At 45.2% G+C, this 24,599-nt stretch overlaps 1 protein-coding gene across 3 annotated transcripts in view; it reads right to left on the bottom strand.

The window, feature by feature from the left end:
* Positions 1 to 24,599, bottom strand: part of VPS39 (VPS39 subunit of HOPS complex) — a 334,794-nt gene that overhangs the window by 224,345 nt on the left and 85,850 nt on the right. For all 3 annotated transcript variants that reach the window (XM_078659635.1, XM_078659637.1, XM_078659636.1), the window contains 3 exons: positions 14,823 to 14,915; positions 3,718 to 3,901; positions 2,868 to 2,988 (listed from right to left, as the gene is read on the bottom strand). In XM_078659635.1, coding sequence (XP_078515761.1) covers positions 2,868 to 2,988; positions 3,718 to 3,901; positions 14,823 to 14,915 — 398 coding nt within the window. The remainder of the gene's footprint in view (positions 1 to 2,867; positions 2,989 to 3,717; positions 3,902 to 14,822; positions 14,916 to 24,599) is intronic.

The raw sequence follows: 24,599 nt of genomic DNA, 5'->3' as shown, positions 1-24,599 counted from the left end.
TAACTTTTAGAATGGCACCTTTATTCTGACTGAAGCTGCTGGAGCCTGATTTGCCTCCAGCAGCTAGGTAGCCGGTGCTGGGCCTGAATTAGGTGTGAAATACGTTTCAAAACTGCTCCCACGGTAGAGATAATGGCATGGGAGTGGAGAGGAGTTTTCCTCCCCTGACAGGAAGTGCAGTTGGGGTGAGCCCAAGAACCTAATTTCACTTCAAAGGGGCCTCCCCTGTCACAAGTAAGCATTAAGTGACAACTGTAAAGCCCCAGGTTTCTGTACACCCCTAGTGAGGCTGGCACCAAATGCAGCGGGAGGAAAACTACCCCCCAAAAGTGTCTTTGAATGACCACACAGGAAAAGACTTCTCATTAATTTGGTCACACCTCTGCGTAGGCACACAGACTCTGCACAAGGAGAGAAGGATTTCCTCATCTTGGATTTTGAGGGTGAGGGGCACTGTAGGACTGTTTGCAGTAGGGCACACAGGAACTGCAGAAAAAGTGAGTACGGTTGAACTCAGGATATTTCACCCCATTGGTTAAGGAGTGCCTAGGAGTCTTCCCCACCCACCCTTCAAAGTTGGACCCTCACAAAGATTTCCTCAGAATCCGTCCTAGACCCGAGGAAGAACAGATGAGGACTGCAGCTTCTGTCAGTCTCTAGGACAAAGCAGTGGACTCCAAGGGTCAGTTCGCTGACCTCCTGTATGGCTACAGGGACACAAAGCTGCCAGAGACCTTTGTCCAACAATTTCAAGCTAAACAATGACAACTGGAACTTAGACTGGACTTTGCTGGTGGCCTCTGCCTGGTACCCTGAGAGGATCTAGGTTACCCCCTAACCCCAGAGGGTCCTTTGGCTTAGAAGTGTGCTCCTGTGGTTGCTTGGGTACCAGGAAAAAGTTTGGAAACTTTTGAAAGTGTTTGCTCCACAGCCAAGGGGACCTACTCAGGCCTCAAAAATTCTACTCGCCCACTCGCTATTGTGAGTAAGATTTTATCAGGTCAAGCTACTTATAGGACCTACTCCTCAGTTTAGGTGAGTGAACTAAAACTGGAAAGTAACAGGTATTCTGTTCATTCAGAAAATGAATGAGCAATAATGACACCTTTAAATCATATTTTTATCTTGACACGTTTGCTGTCTGTTCAAGGACAGAGGTCAAATGGCAGTTTGTCTTTTCACGAATTACTGCCTATCTTATCCTGGAAAATGTGTTTAAGTTCCTTTCTCTTATTACAGTTAAAGGTTTTTGGGAAGTGATCTATCTGGCAATCATTGTGAAACAAAAGGCTGTAGGATGTCAGTTTATTTTCTAACACACAACATTTAAACAGCTTGTGAATGACTAGTACAAATATTTCAAAATATATCAGGAATTACGAAGGCACATTTGTTTTGCAATTCAGAAGTGTAATGCAAACAAAGATTTACATTGGAGCAAAATAAATCAGAATACTTTCCTTGGTGATGTGCAAATGACAAATATATACAGAAACTCAATGTCTAAACATTGTTTGTACACTATATAGTTTTATCAATAGGTAGCATGTGCGAAATCGTGTGGCAATTTCAATGGAAAATCTGCTGATTGTAAATGAGAGTGCTAACACTCCATGGTTTATCTAAGTATTTATTAAAAGTGATAGTTTTTAATCATGATTTAAGAAACATTCCTGCCCCGCCTTGATAACAATGCTGTTAATGACTTAAGAGTCAAGTCAACAGTCATGTCTATCCTATATGTGGCTAGATTTGCATTATATATGGAGGAAATGTTTAGCCTATTTTTCCTAATGAAAGGCTGGAGAATCTTTGAAAAAAACAAAAAATCCCTTTCTATTTTGGGACTCAAAGTTTTTCACGAAAAATGTTTTTCTTTAAAAACATAACAAAGTCCCTTTTTACATTAATACTTCGGATCGTTTTCAAACTTTTTGACCTCCAGACTGTCACAGGGACCAATTCACTTGGTAAATCTGCCCAGAGCTCTATCGTGGTCAACTTCAAATGGCACATTGGTCCCACTCGATTGCTTCTATAGACTACCATTCACTCTTTGTGTTTCTTGACACTATTTTCACTTAAATGCTTTAAGATTAATATATCCCGCTCCACTTATTGGATTTTTGGTCCTATTTTACTCAACACATTCTTCTCTTTAGTTTAAAGTTGGCTGAGTTTTGTTTGACTTTTCCTAGTGTGTATGGATTGCTTAAATACTCTGCACACTGCCTTTCGCTTAAGTCGGACTACTTTGTGCCACGTTACCAGGGGTAAAACATTGGTTTATTTAATTTGTGCGACATCTAGCAGGTGGTGGCCTTATCCTCAAAGGAGGACACTTGTCCACCCCAAATTATAATCCACTTTCCTACATCACTATTATTATTATTCTTATGTAAAAAAATGTATCGCTACCAGAGGCTGGCTAACAGCTCTAGCTGTCTAAAGTCGTAAAAAGGACCAGATAAGCTACTCATAGCCAAAAAAAGACTAGTTTAAATCTTTGCTCATTCAAAATGGTTTTGTTTGCCAAGGAAGCATAATTTTACTAAAAGTATTTACGATTGCTGCCTCTTGCAATGATAACGCACAATCACAACTTATTACAAATCAGCCTATAATCCAACAGACAGTAATAAGCTTTCGCCCCAGCATAAATGGGTGAACTATTATTTGTGAAAATTGTCAACTCTATAATACACTCTCTGCCACAGAGAATTAACTGGGGGTAGAGGGCATGGTAAACTGTGGTGGGAAAATCATTGAACAATAATGTCCAACTGCAACCGATAAGTTATGTCAAAGAAGGAAAAACAAAAAAAGCATGTGCCACAGAGAAGCTAGGAGTGAAGATGCTATCATACCCTCCAGAGGAGATGAAACGAGGCCTTTGCAGTTCGATGCTCTGTACAAGTAGCCGTGGTTCAAATGTACGAATTTCCACATATCTTGGCAGCACAGCAACAATGTAGGGAGGCTGATGTTCTAATGGTAAAAGGAAGATATGGGTTCAAATTATCAACCAGTAGCAATGTGCGACCTTACTGTCAATTTAACAATATGTTACTAGTCACCCCACTATGCTTCTCAGTTGCCTTACATATATAAAAAATGTTTTAAATGTAAACTGCTATATCAACTTGTTATTGGAGTCTGCACTGTCAGACATGCATGAATGTAATATTTATGAACATAATATGGATAGTTTTCTACTTCCCAAATGTATATGTATTCCTAGCCATAAAAACCCAGAATAAGATGCATCAAATGCCCAGACCCTACAATAGTAGCCCTCGGAATTCTTAGAAAGTGGCACAAAGTTTCTTCATACGTCAGAGAACCAGGAAAGGCGATCCAATGAATGCTGAAACCACCATGATGATGCATTTAATTGCTCACTAACTTGCAAAAGGATGCTAGTATTTCAACGAGGGACAATGCAGTGGAAATGCACGATTTGACCTATGTCGTTGGAGCCCTTCAGCTTAAATGAAGCATGCTTGGGATACTGTGATCTTTTCCACCTCCGAACATTGCGCGAGCCTCAAAACATACAAACTACTGCTGTGAGTGATCTGCAATTGAAACACTTGCAAAGCAAATTAAAATAAATGTTAACAGCAATGACAATGGAGCACGTGTCACATTCTCTAGAATATATCAATATACATGGGGAGCATTCTGCGTGCTTTGAGGAAAAGTATTGCCACTTACCCATAGCCATGGGAATATCAGTCCAGTTTAAGGCACATTTCTGGGTACACGTCCCTTCTTCATTCAGCACCACAGTAAGGTCATCCTGGCCAACTGCTACCTTTCGGTCTGCCAAAGGAGCCACCAGAGGTTCCAGCTGTTTCCCAGTTGGGAACAGTTCTTTGATGGAGCCTTTTCCATCGACCTGTCAAGTTGTGAAACAGAATGAATGAGAAGAGCTGATACATATAAAAATAAAATCTTTTTTAAAAACAGTACTCACATTCTTGGTGTGATGCACCACAATTCATACAAACAAAAATTGTACAAACTCACCAGTGTGGCTGCTGCTTAGCATGGCTAAATGTAAGTGGCATAGAAGAGAGTGGAGTACAGCAGCATAGATAGGAGTAAAGTGGAGTGATGTAGAGTGAACTGTGAGGAGTGTTGGGACGCAAACGAGAGGGGCGCAGAGGGAAAGGGCGCAGAGGGAGAGTGGAGTCAGAGTCAGTGGTGGAGTGTGTCAGTGGAGTGGAGTCAGTGGTGTCAGAGTGAAGTGGTGTACCGTGGAGTGGTGTAAAGTGGCATGGGCCGTCGTAGAGTGGAGTGGTGTAGATTGGCCTACAGTGCAGTTGCCTAAAGTGCAGTAGATGAGTGGAGTGGTGTAGATGAGCGTGGAGTGACTAAGAGTGGCACGTCTTAAAGCAGAGTAGAGTGGTGCAGAGAGGAGGGGCGCAGAGTGGAAGGGGGACCGAGTGGAGTAAAGTGTTAAAGATTCGAGTGGAGTGGTGTAAAGTGGCATGGAGTGGCCTCGTGTGGAGTGGCCTACAGTGTAGTAGAGTAAAGTAGAATGGAGTGGCCTAGAGTGGAGAGGCCTAGAGTTGAGTGAAGTGGAGTAGCTTAGAGTGGAGTGTTGTAGAGTGGCGTATTGCGGCATGAAGTTGTGTTTGATGCGTCTCTTGGCTAGAGCCTGGGCTCCCCACGGGATCATTCTGCCCCCCCAGTCTGAAGACCTCTGCCATAAAACCTCTTCAAAGCTTTTGTGATAATTATGAGATGTGATTATGTGTCGTTATATCAGATCCTCTAAGCTCACCTGTACAGTGGCAGATTTACTGCCGATTTTACTATGCGAGTCTCAAGAGATTACTGGGGAAAGGATGACTTATCCTATGATATTCAAAGAGGTGAACTATACAACACCTGCTAATGAGATTGGCGATTCGTCTTAACGAAAGCATGTGGTCTGATGCAGAATGTTTTTTATAAGTCTAATGCAATAGATCAAGCTCAGAATCAACGCTGCACTTGTAATTTTAGTAGTTGTTCCAGGTGTACTAAAGCCACAGCCGAAAAGTAAAATGTAACTTTACAACAACAACTTCAGCTTCACTTCGATGACAGGACAAGTTTCATAACGCCACTTTGTTTTTCAAAATAAAAGTGTCCTTTATAAACAGGAAAGTATGAAAAGGCAACAAGAAAGAGTTCAGTCCTCACCATAGAGCCTAACACCGCTATGTAATCCCATGTCAACATATAGCACAGCAATAGGTCACTTTCAATTAACACAATCACTGGGCCACCTTCCAAGTGCTTTGTGCAAACAACCACAATCACACAAAATGACAGTATCCTACACACATGCACACAAACAAGTGTTCATACACCACAATGCTATGTGCAATGCTATGAGTGGAATGTGCCACATAAAATAACTGTTTGCATGACAACAGCTTATACAAAAAAAGATGGGCAATTTTGTACACACATTCAATATTCGATTTACTTTTGAGAACACATTAGGAAATGCATACAAACATGTATGGTGAAGACCCTCATTCACATTAAGCATACTGTGTGGTATATCTTGATTCTCCGCTCTGTTCCTACAAATAATGAATAGTATCGCACTTCTATCGTAATGTAAAAATTGTATCCATGATATTTTGTCTATAATGTCTTTCATTCCTCCCAGTTATAGACAGTAGTACCTTCTATAACCCATACATGAAGATGAGCGAATGGGCTCTGTGCTGAAGCAGGGCGAGTAAATTTGCCTACCCTCCATAAGGAGTAGTTTCTGTCCTGTAACTCCAGTTCTGTAGTAGGGGTATCTCTGTTATAGTCATAATCTAGTGAATAGTCCCGCCCATGTGCGTGGACCCCGGAGCAATCAAAAATAATCTCTTACAGTGTCAAAAAATGCAGAAAATGCATAGACACTTAAGAGAGAATTTAAAGACAGATAATGCAGCCAAAAGGCTACACTGTCCAGTACTTCAACTAGAAATTTCCACCATAAAATCCACAAAACAGCAAAGCCTGTACAGATTTCCCTTGCTTAACAGCAAAATCCCTCAGGAATGATAGAGAGAAGAACCTGGACAGACAAGCCCCATAGGCTGCCATTATGTGGCTTAATTAGGATACTGTGCCTTTAAGAGAACCTTCCAGAACCTTCTCTCAGTATCCCAGAATGCATAGCAGGTCCAACTTAGCCTCAGTTCTTTTCGAAGGCGTAGAAAAACGCCAGACCTGTAGCATTATGATCATGAACAACACTCCACCGGGGAGGCGGGAGGGCGCTTATGACTATAACAGAGATACCCCTACTACAGAACTGGAGTTACAGGACAGAAACTACTCCTTCTGTAGTAGGGGATCTCTGTGTATAGTCATAATCTAGTGAATAGAATGGCAAGCCCATCCCCACACCAAGCGGCGGTGGAGAGTAAAATAACGCCACTACTGTGCGAACAGATTCCGCAGCGAAGCCTGCCCAACCTGAGCGTCTGCCCTGGCATCAGAGTCCAGGCAGTAATGCTTAGCAAAGGTATGGACCGACTTCCAAGTGGCCGCCTTGCAGATCTCTGCAATGGGAACATTACGGAGCATAGCTGTCGTAGCAGCCTTGCCCCTGGTGGAATGAGCCTTAGGTTTGCCCCCTAAGGTCTTATTAGCTTTGCAGTAACACAACTGAATGCAGGACACAATCCACCTAGAGATGGACTGTTTAGAGGTAGCAAGACCCGTCCTGACCGAGCCATAATTGATGAACAATTGGTCCGACCTACGAATATCTTTAGTCTTATCAAGATAAAACTTCAGCACCCTCCGCACATCCAGGGAATGTAAAGACCTTTCCGCCGGAGAGGAAGGGTTCTGAAAGAACGTAGGCAAAGTGATAGTCTGATTGATATGAAAATCAGAAACAACCTTGGGAAGAAACTTAGGGTGAGTACGCATAACAACTTTAGCATTATGAAATACAGTATAAGGTTCCTGGCAACACAATGCCTGAATCTCACTCACCCTGCGGGCCGATGTAATGGCCACTAGGAACGCCGCCTTCCAGGACAGGTGCTGCAACGAAGCCTTATGAATGGGTTCAAAAGGCTCCTTCATCAATCTGGACAGCACCACATTCAAGTCCCATGAAGGCGAAGGAAGCCTGACAGGAGGGAACACTTTCTTCAAGCCTTCCAAAAAATCTTTGACCACAGGGATCTGGAAAAAAGGAAGTCTGTGAAGGGCCTTTCCTGTAGGCAGTCAAAGCAGCCAGATGAACCTTAATGGAATGGACATTAAGGCCCGACTGCGCCAGATGAAGCAGATATGGAAGGATGACATCTTCCTTGCATGACGTAGGGTCATAGTTCTTAGACTTGCACCAGATGCAAAACCTCTTCCACTTGTAAGCATAGGAAGTCCTAGTGGAAGGTCGCTTAGCCTCCTTCAGTATGCCCATACAATCCTCTGGGAGATTCAGATGGCCATATTGCACTATTTCAGGAGCCATGCCGCCAAACTCAAAGACGAGAGGTTGGGGTGCACCATCCGCCCCCCGAACTTCGTGAGAAGGTCCGGCCTGCACGGCAGCTTCATGTGAGGAAGGAGAGAACGGTGAAGCAGGTCCGTGAACCACCACTGTCTGGGCCATTCCGGGGCAATCAGAATCATTCTCGCCCTGGACTGGGACAGCTTGATGAGAACCGCCGGAATCAGGGGAATTGGTGGAAAAGCGTACAGAAAGCTGTTCGACCAGTTGATCCATAACGCGTTCCCCAGCGTCCCTGGCTGGTAGTACCTGGAGGCGAAGCCTCGGCATTTGCTGTTTTCGGCGGTGGCAAACAGATCTACGTCTGGAGTTCCCCACCTTGCGAAGACTTCTCCTAGTACTTCGTCGTTTATGACCCATTCGTGGTTTTCCTGCACGATTCTGCTCAGTTCGTCTGCCTGAACATTCTGCACACCTGGCAGATGGGTGGCCGTTATCGACAGTCCTCGAGCCAGAAGCCAGTGCCAGATCGCCTGCGCCTCCTGCGACAGAGTGCGCGATCTCGAGCCCCCCTGCTTGTTGAGGTAATACATCGTTGTCGTGTTGTCCGTCTGAACAAGCAGAGAGTTGGTCTGAAAGGACGGATGAAAGGCCTTCAGTGCCAAGTGAACAGCTCTCAGTTCCAGGAAATTGATGTGGTACGTGGACTCCGTCGGGGACCACGTCCCTTGAATTTGCAGGTCTCCGGAATGCGCCCCCCAACCTTGGAGAGACGCATCCGTCACGATGGTCTGTGTGGGAATGTCCTTGTGGAAAGGAACGCCTCTGAGGAGATTCTCCTTCGAGCACCACCACTTCAGAGACTGAAGAGCATGTAGAGACAGTCGTATCCTGTCGTCCCAAGAACCTCTCCTCTGGTCCCACTGATCCTCCAAGCACTCCTGCAGAGGTCGCATCTGTAGCCGTGCGTGAGGAGTGAGAAAGATGCAAGAGGCCATCGATCCCAGTAGAGAAGACACGGTCCTCACAGTCGTAGACGGAGTTTTCATGAGAGCCTGAGCCTTCCGAACGAGTGATAAACGTCGCTCTTCCGAAGGAGACACGCTTGCTGACAGCGTATTGATGGAGGCCCCCAAGTACTGGATGCACTGCACCGGAATCGGGACCGACTTGGACATGTTGATGTGCAACCCCAGCTTGTTCAAGAGAACGCACGTCTTCTGGAAGTGTGCTCGAGCTTCCGAGAAGGAGGAGGCTTTGATCAACCAATCGTCCAGGTACGGGTAGACAAACACCTTGTTCTTCCTCAGGTGTGCCGCTACCACTGCCATACATTTTGAGAATGTCCTTGGTGCAGACTTCAGTCCGAAGGGTAGCACCGTGTACTGATAGTGATTGGTGCCGACTTGAAAGCGCAGAAATTTTCTGTGTTTGCATGCAATGGGCACGTGGAAGTATGCGTCCTGTAGATCTATGGCACACATCCAGTCTCCCCGTTGCAGCTGAGGGTAGATCTGATGCAACGACAGCATGCGAAACTTTTCTCTGCGAATCCACTTGTTTGCCTGCCGCAAATCCAGAATGGGCCTGAACTCGTTTTTGTCCTTCTTGCGGACAAGAAAGAACCGCGAGTACAGACCTCTTCCTCTTTGAGACAGAGGTACGTCTTCGATCGCCCTTTTCCGTAGCAGAACGTCCGCCTCCGTCTGAAGCTCGCGCAGTTGATACTGCGAGCTGACGGGAGGAATCGATGGAGGAGGGCTGGTGAAACGTAGACTGTATCCATTGCAAACAATATTCAGCACCCACTTGTCCTGAGTAATTTTTCTCCACTCTGCCAGAAAAAATTGAACGCTTCCCCCCCACCGGAGCGGGTAACGGACGAGGGGGAAGTAACAGCTCAGGGACGGGACCCGGCCGGGCCCTTGGTCGCGGTAGAGGACTGTTGACGACCTCTACCACCCTGTCGCTTCTGGAAGGGCTGCCTGTACTGCTGCTGCTGCTGCCGCTGTTGATGTTGACCAGCAGACTGCCCCCTTCCACGACCCTGCGCCCCAAACCGACGTTGGTACTGTCGGAAGGGTTTCTTTTCCTTGGGCTTTTCCAGGCCCACTGCCGTCAGGGTCTCCGCTTCGGCCTTCATCCTGGCCATCTCATCATCCGCGTGCTTCCCGAAGAGGGTATCTCCGGAAAACGGGAGAATCGCCACGCGTTGCTGAGCCTCCGGTTTCAACGAAGTCAACCTGAGCCAAGCATGGCGTCTCTGGTGAATCCCGTGGCAATATCCGTGCGCGGACAGCAACGATATGTCTGCTGCGGCGCCGATGGCCTGATTAGAGACCAACATCCCCTCCTTGACGATCTCCACAAAGTCCTCCTTGCGGTCTCGAGGGACGAGGTCTGCGAACTGCTCCATCGAGTCCCAAAGGGACCGGTCGTACCGTCCCAGCAAAGCCGAGTCACTGGCTGCCTTCATGGACGAGGCGGAAGTCCCACACGCCTTGCGACCAGCAGAATCGATCCACCGGCTCTCCTTGTCCGGAGGCACCGTGGACGCAGGGGAGGTGGCATGAAGTTTCCGAGCAGCAGTCACGATGACTGAATCCGGTACCGGGTCCTTCCTCAAGAAGGCTGGGTCTGAGTCCGGAGCCCTGTACTTTTTCAGTATCCTGGAAGGTACAGATTTCACCGTCGCCGGCGTCAGGAATAGCTGTTCGGCGGGCTCAAGGAGTCCCGGCACCAGAGGTAACAGGGGGCGAGACAAGTGCCTCTTGTGTAGAGTCTCAAAGATTACCGAGGTAGAAGCCGTAGGCGCTTCAACCTCAATGCCCAACTTCGCCGCACCACGCAGGAGAACCTCCTGAAATGTGCTAATATCGTCTATCGGAGACACCCTAGTCTCCGGCGAATCGGACAGCGTGGGCGAGTAGGAACGGGTCCCAGACGGAGAACGTGACCTGGAACGACGTCTCTTGTGATGATACCTGGATCGTGATGAAGATCCGCGGCCACTCCTCGACTTGTCCCGTCTCCCCGAGCGAGACCTCGACCTCTTGGGCCTCGGACGCTCCTTCGGCCTCCCAGGGTCAGGAGCTCCAGGCTTCTTAGGAGTCTTCTTCGGAGGCGTCGGGAACTTAGGCATCGACACCTCCCTCGGTGGGATCGGGGGTGGAGGAGCAACCGGACGCGGGTCCCGCGGAGCCGGCTTCGGAGGCGGGGTAGGGGCCTTCGGAGGAGGACCCTTCGGCACAGCCGGCCGCGGAGGAGGCGTAGACGGCCTCATCGGAGTATCCACCCCGGAATGCGCCGGTCCCGGCGAGCCATCACCTCTACCAGAGAGTGGGGAGCCCCCCACAGTCCTGGGCCTGTCCTTAGGACCTCCAGACGCTGAAGACCGGTGTCCAGACGACGACCGGTGTCCCCTCGACGTCGAACGGTCCTTCGGCGTCGACCGAATCACACTCCTCGACGTCGAACCGTGTCTCCGTCTCGACGTCGACCCCGACCAGATCGACGAGCCACGAAACCTCGACGACGGGCGATGGTGCCTCGACGGCGACCTCGACCTCTTCGCCGGTCTCGACGTCGACTTCCTGGATCGCTTCGACGGCGACCCTTTGGACCTTCTCGACGTCGACCTCTCCGACCTTCTCGACGTCGATCTCCTTGACCGTCTCGACGTCGGCCTTTTGGAATGCTTCGACGTCGACCTCTTCGGCGCCGGAGACGCCTTTCGTCTCGACGGCGACCTTGACGACGAGGATCCCCTCGACGACGACGTCCTCGACGGCGAACGGCGGTGTCGCCTCGACGGCGAGCGCCGACGCCGGGCCCTCCGATGTCGATCACTCGACGCCGACAGCGACGACGAGGATATCGACACCGGCTTCGACGGCGGCCGGAACACGTTCCTCGACGTCGACGGGCGACGTTTTCTCGACCCAGAGCCCTGGGGAGACCTGGAACTGGCCGTTGACCGTCCCCTCGACGTCGTGGTCAGCGCAACTGACCCAGACGGAGACCTTGGGCGAGGGCTGGTCTTCCTGCCCCTGGGGAGCCCCCCAGAGGCCTCAGCATGGGTAGAAGGAGCCCCTCCTGACCCACCTCGTGCCTTCAGCTTTCTCTCCTCAAGTCCCTGAAGCCTGATCTTCTTCCTCTCCTTCAGGGTCCTCCCAGAGAAGCTTCTGCAGATCCTACACTCCTCAGGGATGTGGGAAGAGGGAAGGCAGAGAATACAGACCTCATGGGAGTCTGTCTTGGCCTTCTTTCTTGAGCACTCAGGGCATTTGTCGAATAATGCAGGCATTATGGACAAAAAAGAGTGCAGAAACACAGAAAGAAAGTCACCAGAGTACTTTAAAAGTACCAAAAATCGAAATCAGTGTAAAACACTAACAAAAACCCTTGAAAGGGAGAGCTCAATGCTCCAGGGTCCTGCTTGCAGGAGCCGGAAAAAAGAACTGAGGCTAAGTTGGACCTGCTATGCATTCTGGGATACTGAGAGAAGGTTCTGGAAGGTTCTCTTAAAGGCACAGTATCCTAATTAAGCCACATAATGGCAGCCTATGGGGCTTGTCTGTCCAGGTTCTTCTCTCTATCATTCCTGAGGGATTTTGCTGTTAAGCAAGGGAAATCTGTACAGGCTTTGCTGTTTTGTGGATTTTATGGTGGAAATTTCTAGTTGAAGTACTGGACAGTGTAGCCTTTTGGCTGCATTATCTGTCTTTAAATTCTCTCTTAAGTGTCTATGCATTTTCTGCATTTTTTGACACTGTAAGAGATTATTTTTGATTGCTCCGGGGTCCACGCACATGGGCGGGACTATTCACTAGATTATGACTATACACAGAGATCCCCTACTACAGAAGCTACCTCTAATGTACCTTACTTCAATTTGGTCCTGTGAGGACTACCAAGGGGGTGAAACATGTCGACTTATTGAGACCTACAATGAGGCGCAGTGGGACACTGACACTTCCACTACAGCGCCACCAATTCACCTTTTTAACCTTGCCCCATCCCTCGCTGGTAAATAAAAGATTTAACTGAGGACAGGAGGCAATTTTAACCTCACTCTTCACAACACACCTTCGCACTTACTTTTCACAACTGTCGCAAAACCAGAGGGTCTACCTCCTGGTGGAGGATAAAGAGATCATTTGGAGAACCAAGCACTCAAGTGATAAGAGACAAAATGATGATACTACTCACTTTAACAACAGAGCGGAGAATCAAGATATACCGTACCGTATGCTTAATGTGAATGAGGGTCTTCACCATACAAGAACCCTAGACTCCAGCAACGGGGCAAGCAACACTGCGCAGCGGGATAGGGGTGGGAGGAGACTATCTACACAAAGATGTACTCGTATGAAGTGCTGCAACTAAAATAAACAAAACTCTTAAAGTGCAAGTACAGAAGAACCCTGGGTGCCGCAAGGAAGCAGGACTTGGGCCATGTTCCATGGTGAGGGAAAACACGTGAAGTGAAGCCAGCCTGCGCTGGCCAAAGAGAAAGAGGGAAATAAGAGGGACGATGAAGCCAATCAATGGTAAGCAATCGGCTGGATCTAAGCTCCCTGTAAGTAAACAAAATGTCTCACAAGCAACACCACATGCACTGCCGTAGGCAAAACCTAAAAAACGATATGAATGCTATAGGATTTTGATACAAGAAATATAAGGGCTCTTTGTTAAAGCATTTGTGACCTTTTTTGGGGCCGATTCACCCAAAATGTTAAGAATGCTTCAGAGTATGCTTAAGTTTTTGTTGCCGTTTCCCCATCTTTTGGGATTTCCAAACCCACACACAGGAAGAACCACAATTGTCTTAGTTTTCCAGCACTAGCACATCCTGGAGTGTAACTTTAAAATTTAATCAGTGAGGGAACCTGTCCTATAAAGGTTAGCACATATGTATAAATATACTACTTTGAGAGTATTCAACACAAATGCAGTGCCTATTCCCATACCACTATGCTGTAATGGAAGGACTCTCATATGGGCATCATAGAGGACAGCTGAATGTCCAAGTTCCATGAAAGTTAAAGGATGTACCACCAGTAGCACCACAAAATTTGTGATCAGCCGCCTCCTGTTACGGTCAAAAATGGTTCAAAGAATCCATTATGTCAGTTATGCAGATAACAGAAAAAAATATGCAAACTTATTTTTAAAAAAAATTTAAATAATCGGGAGGTTCATTTCTATATTTGTCAAATGGTGTAACCACTATATATAATGAGCAGAGACGAGAAGATCTGAAAGAAAAACCAGAAGAAGATTCACAGCTCGAGCTAGGGAAAAGAAATTACATTTGATCAATGATCATGTGTAAACAAATGGACATTTTAAGTACATCTCCAAATTAAAGAATATGTAAATAAAAATATGCCAAATTCAAATTGTGTCACTTTAAATTTTAAACTCCTCACTTTACAACTGTGGTTATTGTTCAAAAGCTTAGAAATGCATGGCGACCTAGCTGAGCGTCTAACAAATCTCACAAAGATACATGCCATTAGGTATAAACAGGTATTCTTGATCAGCAAGCCATGCTTTTAAATGTTTCTACAGCTGGAAATAGAGGTGATAGCTGTATATTCTGTACAGATTTATTGTGCTTTAATGCACTTCTCCTAATTGAGGCACACAACAACCTCTCTAATCAATTGTGTGAGAGTTTTAACTGAAGAAGAAAATATCTGCCTAAGAAAAGGAAGGAGACTATGAAAGTACAGTCAGCCCTTCTCTGAGACGAAGTTACTGGAGACACTCAGAAAATGTGCTGTACACTCTCGCTACCCAACTCCTTAACTTAAACAGGTTGATGCAATCTGCGTCAGTTGCTTTCAATAAAGTTCTTCTGCCTTGCAGGTTCTCTCTATTACCATCTCATATTAATTATCCACAAACTACAGGTTTCAGCCTGAATCGCTTTTGAAAAACATCTATTACACAGATCTTAACAATATGCAGAGAATACTCAGTGATCTTATATCAATTCAGACTATATCATTGTGGAGAACAACTTTCTGCTTCTAGTACCTAGAAGTCAGCAATTTTCCCATATCCAGAGGTTCCAAGTAGCATAAACTTCCCACAACTTTCTCAAACTCAGCAACGTACTAAGAAGGTGTGAAAAATAGATCCTATCCTTGTAGTTCAGCCAGTAAGCATACAGGCAGAGGTGCGCTTACAAACTTAATGGAATGAAAGAACTATTTCACAGCAATGAATCACACAGTAGGATTACCAGAATCCATACAGTAAGAAAACCCAAGGTGCACTTTATGAAAGAAAACAGACGTTAGTTACATCAATCCACAAAAAACCCAGGCCTCACCCTTATTAGGTAATAGTCCCTTTTGAAGCCAACACAGATGGAGCTCTCACACCATGCCATGGACTTGGGCACATCCGGCACACTGAAGTCACCCTAGTGAAAGAAGAGAAAAGTTATTATGTGACTTTAAGAAATTCAAACTGCAGCAACCTCTTTCGTGATTCTCTGCTATTCATACTTTCTCTAGTTGATTCAGGCCAATGGTTTGGACAAGCCTCTATGCATGGACCTAGGCAGCCTGTTTTATTTGTGTCCCTGCGGCCTCAAATTCACTGTCCTGCTTTTGTTTAAACACGCACAAAAAATAGGGACTTTTAATTTTTTTTATTCCTTCTCTTTGTATGATTTTTAGTACACAAAATAACCGTTTGATTACAAGTTCCTTCATCATCACAGACCTATAGGCAATATAGAGTGACCCTGAGATGCCTTCATTAATTTCCTTCAGTTGCAAATGCATATAAATATATGATCTCAACAAGGATGCTTCTGTCACATGATGACACAGAGCAGCACATCTAATGCCATGCGGGACTACTTTTCCCATAAACCAAAAGACGCACGTATGCATCACATGAATACCGAACTAGCTTGATGCATCAGTGATTTTGATCACTCCTTGTTTGCAGTGTTGCAGGTTTTATATATTGCATGCAATGTATAAAACATTTAACGATTTGTTTTTATATGCGTATTGCCTTACCACATATGATAGAGTGTTACTGTACATGAAAGTGAGGAGTTGTGTAGGTTTGAAAAGTATCCCTTAACTTTCATTTTTGGACGAGTTTTTAGAGCATTTCAAGCCCAGGCACGAAAGGAAACATGACAGCGTTGTATTCTGGAAATGTATTTGAAATAGTATTGTTCAGTGCTGTACTCTGACTTCGCTTCAATCTGACGGGGTCTTCCAGTGGAGCAGCAATATACAATTCCACTTCTAAAACACCTCTATCAGTAAGCTATGGGTCAGCATGGTCAATTTGTTTCTGATAACAGTTGCTGGAGTATTGTACAAATGAAAGTAATTTACAGTAATACAGCGATGCCAGATGGCAGAAAGGTCATGTGTCAAAACCGTATATGCACCAGACCATATTTGTTAATAATTCATCCTTTCCGGACACTTCTGAGTCCACTGATGCCTTGATATGGCAGCGCAGCAATAACTAACATGTAATTATGCTCACGCCTTCATTTTCCTTCCCTCTTCTGTACTATCCTACCCTCTTTCTTTTACCTCTTGTTCACCTATTCTGTATCTTCTTCACTCATTCCATCTTTACCTCTTGTATTTAGTTGTATTCCCTCCTTTTGCTTTCCTGTTCCTTTCCTTGCTTCTCCTGCTTCATAATTCCCATGTGTCGTTTTTTATGGCGTCCTATCTTTTCCTCTCCTTTTCCCCTTATTTTCTCTTGCCTGTCTACTTATAAACTCCACTGTTAATATTGCATTCTCATATTCCCTTGTTCCTATTATTTGTAATATAATGAAGTTATTTATAAAGCATCAACTGCCACTCCAATGGAGCATCCTGGAGCTGGTTAGAGGGAAAGGTGGTTCCCAGCGACTAGATGAGGGACAGGCAAAATTAGTCTGTGGAGCTGAATATCCAAGTGTTTCACAATCTCTTGAATTGGGTTTCATTTTTTTGCAGTCTCAGATGGGTTGACACCTAGTTCCATGCCTTGCTTCCCAGAACGGCCACTGTCTTTCCTCCTCTGGTTTTACATGTAAAGGCAGGTGATTTAAGAAAGTTGGCTGATGAGGACCTGAGGGTTCTTGCTGTGATAAAGGGAGTAAATCTCTCCGAGAGGTACTTCGGTCCTAGTTTGAGAGAGGCTCTGAAAGTGATTAAGAGGATTTTAAAAAGTATTCTTTTGTGGAGTGGGAGTCAGTGAAGGGCTTTCAAAGCTGCCGATGCCAAGGACCTGAGAGGCAGCTTTAGCACTAAGCGTGCTGCCGTGTGTTGCACCACTTGGAGTCTTTTCAAGGTTGTCCACTCATTTCCTCTCATTGCTTTCCTTACATTCCTGCCAACCTTCTCCATTTCCCTACTCCTGTTTTCTGTTCCCCTGTCCGCTTCCCTTTCTCTTGATTTCTCATTTATTTCCTGTTCGCTTTATCCCTTTCTGTTTCATTTTTATCTCTTCTCTGTGAACTCCTTTCCTGTTAACAACACACCCTTTCCTCTTCATTATTCCCTTCCATCTCTCTTGTTTTCATCTCTAACAAAGAACACTTTTGTAAAATAAAAAAATAAAATAAAAAAACAATGTACCTGTCCTGCAATCATTCATGTTGAGGAAGGCAAATGCCACTGATAAATCATTCATTAAGAAATTAAGTGGAAGGCACTCTAGGCAAATAAGTAAGGTCAATGTAAAGCAAAATACAAAGATGCAGTAATTTATATTTTATGACCAGGAAAAATAGAAGGTATCATCATAGCAACAAGGATTTTGTGTAAATAAATGCTTTAATCTGTACCAGCATGGAAGACTTTAACATGGAAAGTGCCAATAATAGTGGTCATAAAGTTTTAAAATGTTATGTTAGACTTATGAATGTAGCACTTAATCTGCCATTGACATATCTCCACAGTGAGATGGGGTCTGACACAGCACTCCGTTCTAAGTCCTCTAGACAGTGCTGCAACCGGGTCTCTGTTCCCAGTGGTAATTCCTCATTCTCAGTCCTCTAGACAGTGCTGCAGCTGCCTCTCCGGTCCAATCAGCAATTCTCATTCTAAGTTCTCTAGAGAGTGCTGCTACCTGCTACTCTGTTCCGGTCTGTAATTCCTCATTCAAAGTCTTCCAGACAGTGCTGCTGCTCTGGTCCCTTCAGTAATTACTTCTTCTAAGTCTTCCCGGCACTGCTGCAGCTAAGTCTCTGTTCCCAGTGGTAATTCCTCATTCTAAGTCCTCTATGCAGTGATGTTAGCTGCTTCTCTGGTCCGATCAGCAACGCCTCCATTCTTAATCCTCCAGGCAGTGCGGGAGCTGTGTTTCTGGTCACAGTTTTAATTCCTCCTTCCTAGTTCTCTAGTCAGTGCTGCTAGCTCTGTCTCTGTTCATACATCCACTACACTCCGAAGCAAAACACATAAATCATTGATCTAACTCTTACAAACGCAAGACCTATTGCATTGCAAATGCTGGTTTATAGAAGGGTAACATTATTGCACCCTTCCAGGATTCGGGAAAGAGACCCTGCTGCAACGGCACTGGCAGTGGCTAAAATATAACGGGCCAAGCTTCCATGTCAGTTAAGAATATATTGGCTAGCACACCATCATGGCACTCAGCACGGCACATGAATTTGGTATTTAAAGACTAATGTAATGTAATGTCAAACATTGCCATGGCACATGATTGGGGCCGGAGGACAACAGTAACAGCCTAATTTAAGATGGTAGGGTGAGCATAATATTTTTTTAGATAACTAACCCAATCAGATGGAAAAGCACTATTTGATGGCTGTAGTGTGGCTGACGAGCCTCCATGTGCGACCACGAGACAAAATGTTGACAGGTCGCTGGCTGAACATGAGTCCAAAGGGCCCTCCACCTCTGCTCACCCCAATTCCTTATGGCATTGGTAAAGGCCATCGTGTGGGCCTTTCTAAGAGGGGAGATACCAATCAAACCCTCAGATTTATTAGCTGTAACTAAGAAGTGATTACGGTCTCTACATTTCTTATTAAACCAGGAACTGTTCTTACCAGGGCCTTTCCTATGGAATACATTTGGGATGGTGAAATTACCTAGTATACGCTCAAAGAAGGCACTGTGGGTTGACGTTGGTTGGTCTGCAGTGAAAAAATGTAAGGAAGGACGTTGTTAGGCTCTTTAACAACAGCAGATAGTATATCAGGAAGGGCAGCCACCTGGTTCCATCTTAGGCGGTGTTTGTCAGATGTCATAGCAATGTCCCTTGTATAAGGGGGCAAACTAGGGTCAAGGGAAATACTTTCAAAGAATGCCTTAGCAGTCATAGAAAGAAGGTTGTGGTCACTTGCTGAACTATCTAGAACAATCGGATCAATAACTGATGACTACAGCCTTAGGTTAACTAATATATAATCGATTTGGCTTGTATGATATGGCTTATTAGAAGTGTTTGTGCTCCTTTTGAGTCAGATTTAGTTCTACCATTCAGGGCCCTGAGCCCATACTCTACTGTCAGTGCTTTTAGTTGAGGAGTGGCTTGTGTCCATCGATTGAAGGAAGGAATATCTGAAGGGAGGAATATCTTAAAGAAGGAATATCTAAAAAGAGGAATATCTAAAAGGAGGACAGCCCATGCAGTATCCCAATCCCTAGTTAAGCAAACCTCATTGTTATCAAGAGGCTCAAATGTTAATTTAAAATCAACCTCCACAATGAGGTAATATTTGTTAGAGCTCTGTTCAATGATGTTTTCATGAGACTATAGAGTTCGTGATACCATGCCACCCGTAACCCCTCTAGCATAAACACTGAAAATGGTTATATTAGAATTACCTCCATTGTTCACCAGAATACCCAGAATATTGGGAGTTACAGTTACTCTCCGTGCCAGGGAAGTCACCTGTTTGATCAGCTTCCTGTGACGGGAACACCATCCTCTGTTTTTATTTTGGCTCCCAGAAACTCCAAATCTTGTCTTGGCTCCATATTTGACTTCTTTGTATTTATTGCAAAGCCTAAGTGCAAAAGAACTTCCTTAGTTAGCGTGGTTATCTTTCTGCCCTTTTGCAATGTGCTTGCCTTTGAAAGTCAATCTTCCGGGTCTGGATGCACCATGATCCCCTTTCTCCCTGTGAACGCTGTTACTGGAGCCATACATTTTGTAAGGACTTAAGGAGCGAATTCAGCCCAAAAGGTAGGACTTTGAACTGATAGTGTTGACCTGGCACAATAACATTTAGATATTTTCCATGTTTTCAGTGGATGTGTATATTGAGATATGAATCTTTAAGTCTATTAAACTTAGAAAATCTCCTACTTTTATAAATGGATGGCTTTCCTGTAATGTGACCACGCAGAAACTATCTTTTTATAACTTTGGTCAGTGCCCTTAAATCTGGTATTGGATGCCATTCTCCAGATTGCTTTAAAATGATAAAGAATCTGGAGTAGAATCCCTCATTATACTTCTTTTAATAGCACGCTTTCGATGGCTTTCTTCTTTAATAATTTCACGGTTTCTGTTCTTAATGCTCTCAAATGTCTGATTTTCTTTTATTGGCGGAACCACTGACGGTTCTTCTACAAACTCCAGACCATGACCTTGCTCTGCAACATCCAATACCCATTTGTCTGTTTTGATGTGCGGGTAACTTTTGAAAATAAACTGCATCCCTCCTCCGACTGGCACCTGAATGTCGAAGGCACCAGGTAGTCATGACCTTACCCCTTTGCCCTCAAACCTTGAGGGCGGACTCCCTTTCCTGACTCTTCCTTGACTCGGTCTGGAGCCTTGTCCTCTCTACCTCTGCTGCCTTGCCTGCTGTCCATATGAACCCTGCTTGCCATATGATGCACTTTGTCTGTAGGGTCGAATATACGCCCCTTCTTGTCCTTGAGCTGGCCGAAAATATGGTCCTTTAAATCCTCTGTATGGCTGCCTACTCTGTAGTATACCCATTGAGTGTGCAGTCTCTGTGTCCGCTTTAATCGCTTGAAGGGCCTCATCAACTTACTTTCAAACATTATTGCCATCAAATTGCATGTCCATCATGCGTGCCTGGCGGTCCGGTCTAAAAGATGTGCTCTTCAACCAGCCATATTCTCAGCATGAACGTTGCTTTCCAAACCTGCCTAAATGCACAAGTTGGAGCTTCTATGGCAGCATCTAATAATTAAGCTGATGCTAGTTTGCCAGGTCTCCATTTCAACTTTGCTTTGCAGATGAATTAGCAATCTTATTCGAATCTCCGTTTATTCTTTTCCCCTTAGAATCCAGTTTTCTACCTTCCTTATCTGTTGGTGCTGTACAGGGGGAGCAATGATTTTTTCATCTCTGTTGTGCAGCTGCTGATGTTACAGAATCAGTACACAACGGATTTAAAGTACATCCTGCTGTGTCAGCTGCTGCTTTATATTTCTTTTCAATTCTGGATATATGTACTGATGCACTTGCTGGATTTTGCATCATTGTTCCCGCAAATGTTCTAAGATAGGAATCGATCGTGTGCCCCTGTATGTTTTTCCTTAAAATCATACAGAAACCAAGTTTTTTCTAAAACAGAGACTGGCAGACTGAAATGTTCTGAAGCTTTCTCTATTAGAGAATGAAACATCACAATGTCATCTGGAGGCAAACTCCCTCCTCCCGGTTCTGGACTTGCATCCTTCTGCAATATAAACGATTCCCTGGAGAGCCAGGATGACTGGAGAGCCAGGATGACTGTGTGTACTATCTCGGTCATTATCTACTACATCAATACTATCATTATATTTACCACTAAATGGGAAACCTACTCAGGTGCCTAGACACCCTCAAGTATTAGTGTGCGTTACAAATTAAAATTTTATTTCATTTTGTTACAACATCTTCTTCATCAGCTCTGAATTTATAGCAACTGATAATGTATGTTTTTGCTATATTTCCTGTGTTTGTGCATGAGCTGGTTGCAAAATTGAAGAGAGGGGTCTTTGTTAGCTCTAATTTCTGACCCTACTCTGCTGACTGAGGTGGAAGTCTTTCATAAATATCTGCACTCATGTCTTACAATTACATCAACCTGCGAATTGGTACCTGTACCAACTTTTCTGTCACAAGCATCCCCTGAACTTTTATCTTTATAAACGATCCTCGTACTCCATCTTATCCTCTTCATCAATGTATTGGATAGTTAAGTCCCCTTTCCCCTTCCTCTGAGAGATCTTCACAAAAAATGCCTCAATCTGATCCAGATCATGCTCAGAGCCTTCCTGATAAAATAGTAATGGACTTTAACCCTCAGAAGTGTCCTGTAGTAAACGATGTAGATGTTATAGAGGAACTGGCGACACCGGCATGGTCTCCAATATTGGCACCACTTCACCAAAACTCATTTAGACCAATAGACTTTGATGTAGTGGGTGCTAGCAATGATCGTTTCTTTTCAATCATCACCTTTCCACTGGTCGACTGCAATATCCACATTGAAAATAAATTCCTCGTCAACGGCAAACATCTCAATGAACTTTGAAGTAGTGGGTGCTAGCAATGATCATTTCTTTTCAATCATCACCTTTCCACTGGTCGACTGCAATATCCACATCAACGATAAATTCCCCGTCAACGGCAAACCTCTCAATGGTACTTTCTTCTGTTACAATACCTCCCTCATCAATGGCTTTTCACCCATTGACAATGTCTCTGTGCCAAAGATGTCTCTTTCAAGGATAGTGAACCTGACCTGGTCCACTCTATCATTAATTTCGCCTTAACACTGGTAGCTACTGTTATCGGTGTTCTCATCTGCGACTTCTGATCTTTTCCCATCGTCGACAACTTTTGTCTTGTCGACCTATTCTCATCACCTTTCTTCAATGCTGCTTTGGCATTTGACACTGCGGTTACCTTACAATTTTTACAAGGTATCTCTCCTGCAAGATCACCACTCTACTTTGTGATTTTTGTCTCTCACCAGAGTACTTTTGTTGTAACGTCTGTTTATTGAAAACAAAGCGAGAAGAAAAACAGAGGCCAAGCAAATAGAAGGCACCTATCTCAAAAAGAAAAGTGGTGAGATAACATCAGTGAGCAAGCTGTACACTGAAACATCAATATAAAATCAACCCACCAAATACAGAGGTCTGACTGTGTAAAAAAAGCAAATCCGTCCCTACAAAATATAGTAGACTGAGCAATATAAAGGGTGGTACCCACCCAGGCCACAAACAGCGTAGCAGTAGTCCCAGCTCCAAGGGAAAATATATGGGAGGAACTAGGGTACAAAAGTAAGTCCAGAGTCCGATCATCCTGTCGAGGAGTGCCGCAGCACCATAGCTGGACGTACAGTAGAGACATGTTAGGCTCAGCCTTATCAACGATGAGACCTTCACATCATGGAGAGGACATACTTTGCACTGTGGAAATACTAGACAGCTATCTCCATGTTTAATATTCACAAGAACACACAACAAAGAAAAAGCCAAAAAGAACTGCCTGCTATTCCAATTGGGTCGTTCCAGGGATTCTGGTATCCGACCCTGAGTGAAAGGCTCCAAGGGATCTTCGAACAGCTGTAGGGCGCGCAGTTGGGGGTACCAGTCAGGAGTGCTCAGTCTTGGTGAGGTGGTGTTGAAGTGGCTGCCAAATGCAGTTAAATCGAGTATATGTGTAGTTAATAAGGCTGTAAGTAATTCTAATGCCAGGACATCCAACAACCGAAGAAACCAAGTGGCAATGGGGGGCGGGTGGGGCCTCTTCCAACATAAGGCAATGGACTGTCTAGCCGCTCCTAGTAGATGGAGGATCAGATGCCATTCCGCGTTAGTCATGGCTTTCAGCGTGCCGGGTTCAATGCCCAAAATCGCCAATGACTGGGTAGAAGGAACCGGGAAACCTACCCCTTCTTTAATGTGACGGAGGACCTCCTTCCAAAATAGCGTGAGACCGGGGCAAGACCACAAAATGTGCAGAAAGTCCCCTCTATCGCTCTGGCATCTCCAGCAAAGCAAAGGGGATTTTGGGAGCATCTGGTGGAGGAGAGTGGGGGTATAGTACCAATGTGTCATCAGTTTGTATGCTGATTTGCGCTGTGGTGTACTGCAGTACACCTTAGGGATGTTCCTCTACAGACGGGCTCACCCCTCAGGGGGGATGTCCTCACCCAGGTCTGAGGCCCAATGCGTCTGATAGCCTTGGGGCGTGGGTTGTTGTGTGTTGTAAAACAGGATACGTTTTAGAAATCAGACCCTTTGACCCCTCAAACCTATGAACCAAAGATTCAAAGGGGGTGAGTTGTTGAGTAGCCTCCTGGACATATGTCAGGGAGCTAAGCCAATGCCGCAACTTGCAATACTGCATACGTGCGACTTCCGAGAGGTGAAAGGTTTGTCTGCATTGTTCAAACTTACGGAGGGCGGTGCCCTGAAAAAAGTCCTGGATAACTCGCCATCCCCCTACTGTCCATGCATCAAAAGCCTGAGGCTCTAAGGCAGGGGGAAACATAGGGTTACGCATTGGAGGTGTGTTGGGGGAGGGAAACGTCATGAGGCCCCGAGGTACTGCCAGTCTATCCCAGATCTCCAAGACCGTTTTCGTAGGGGTAGCAATGCAAGCGCTGCGGGGCGAGCTCCACATGGGAGCCAAGCTAGATCCCACAAGGGTCTAAAAGTATACTGCCTGGTCCAAGTGGAACCAATTCTTCTCACTTTCACAAACGATCCATTCCAATATAAACCGAAGGGGACAGGCCCAATAGTATTTAACAGATTGAGGCAGGCAATACCACCCCCGGTTTCTGGGAAGCATAAGGATCTTATTAGAAAAGCGAGGGCGAGATTTCCCCCATATAAATTTGGAAAAGTCCCGCTGCAGGGCCAGGATATCCGCTTGAGGTACTGGGGTGGGAAGTGTTTGAAAAAGCTAGAGAATTTTAGGAACAAGAGACATTTTATTGGTGTTGAATCGTCCTTACCATGCCAGGGGAAGGCCTTTCCAGTGACGCATTTCCTCTTGTATGAATTTCCTATACCTGGGCCAATTAGACGAAAGTGTAGGAGTCAGAACCAGGCCCAGAATTGACACATCGGTCCACTGCACCGGAATTGAGTCCCGCAGTTCCTGGACTTCCGAG

The sequence above is a fragment of the Lissotriton helveticus genome, chromosome 9 (genome assembly GCF_964261635.1).
Source record: "Lissotriton helveticus chromosome 9, aLisHel1.1, whole genome shotgun sequence".
In the NCBI taxonomy this organism is placed as follows: domain Eukaryota; kingdom Metazoa; phylum Chordata; class Amphibia; order Caudata; family Salamandridae; genus Lissotriton; species Lissotriton helveticus.
The sequence above is the reverse complement of the archived record's forward strand: the minus strand, read 5'-3'. Positions and strand labels throughout refer to the sequence as shown.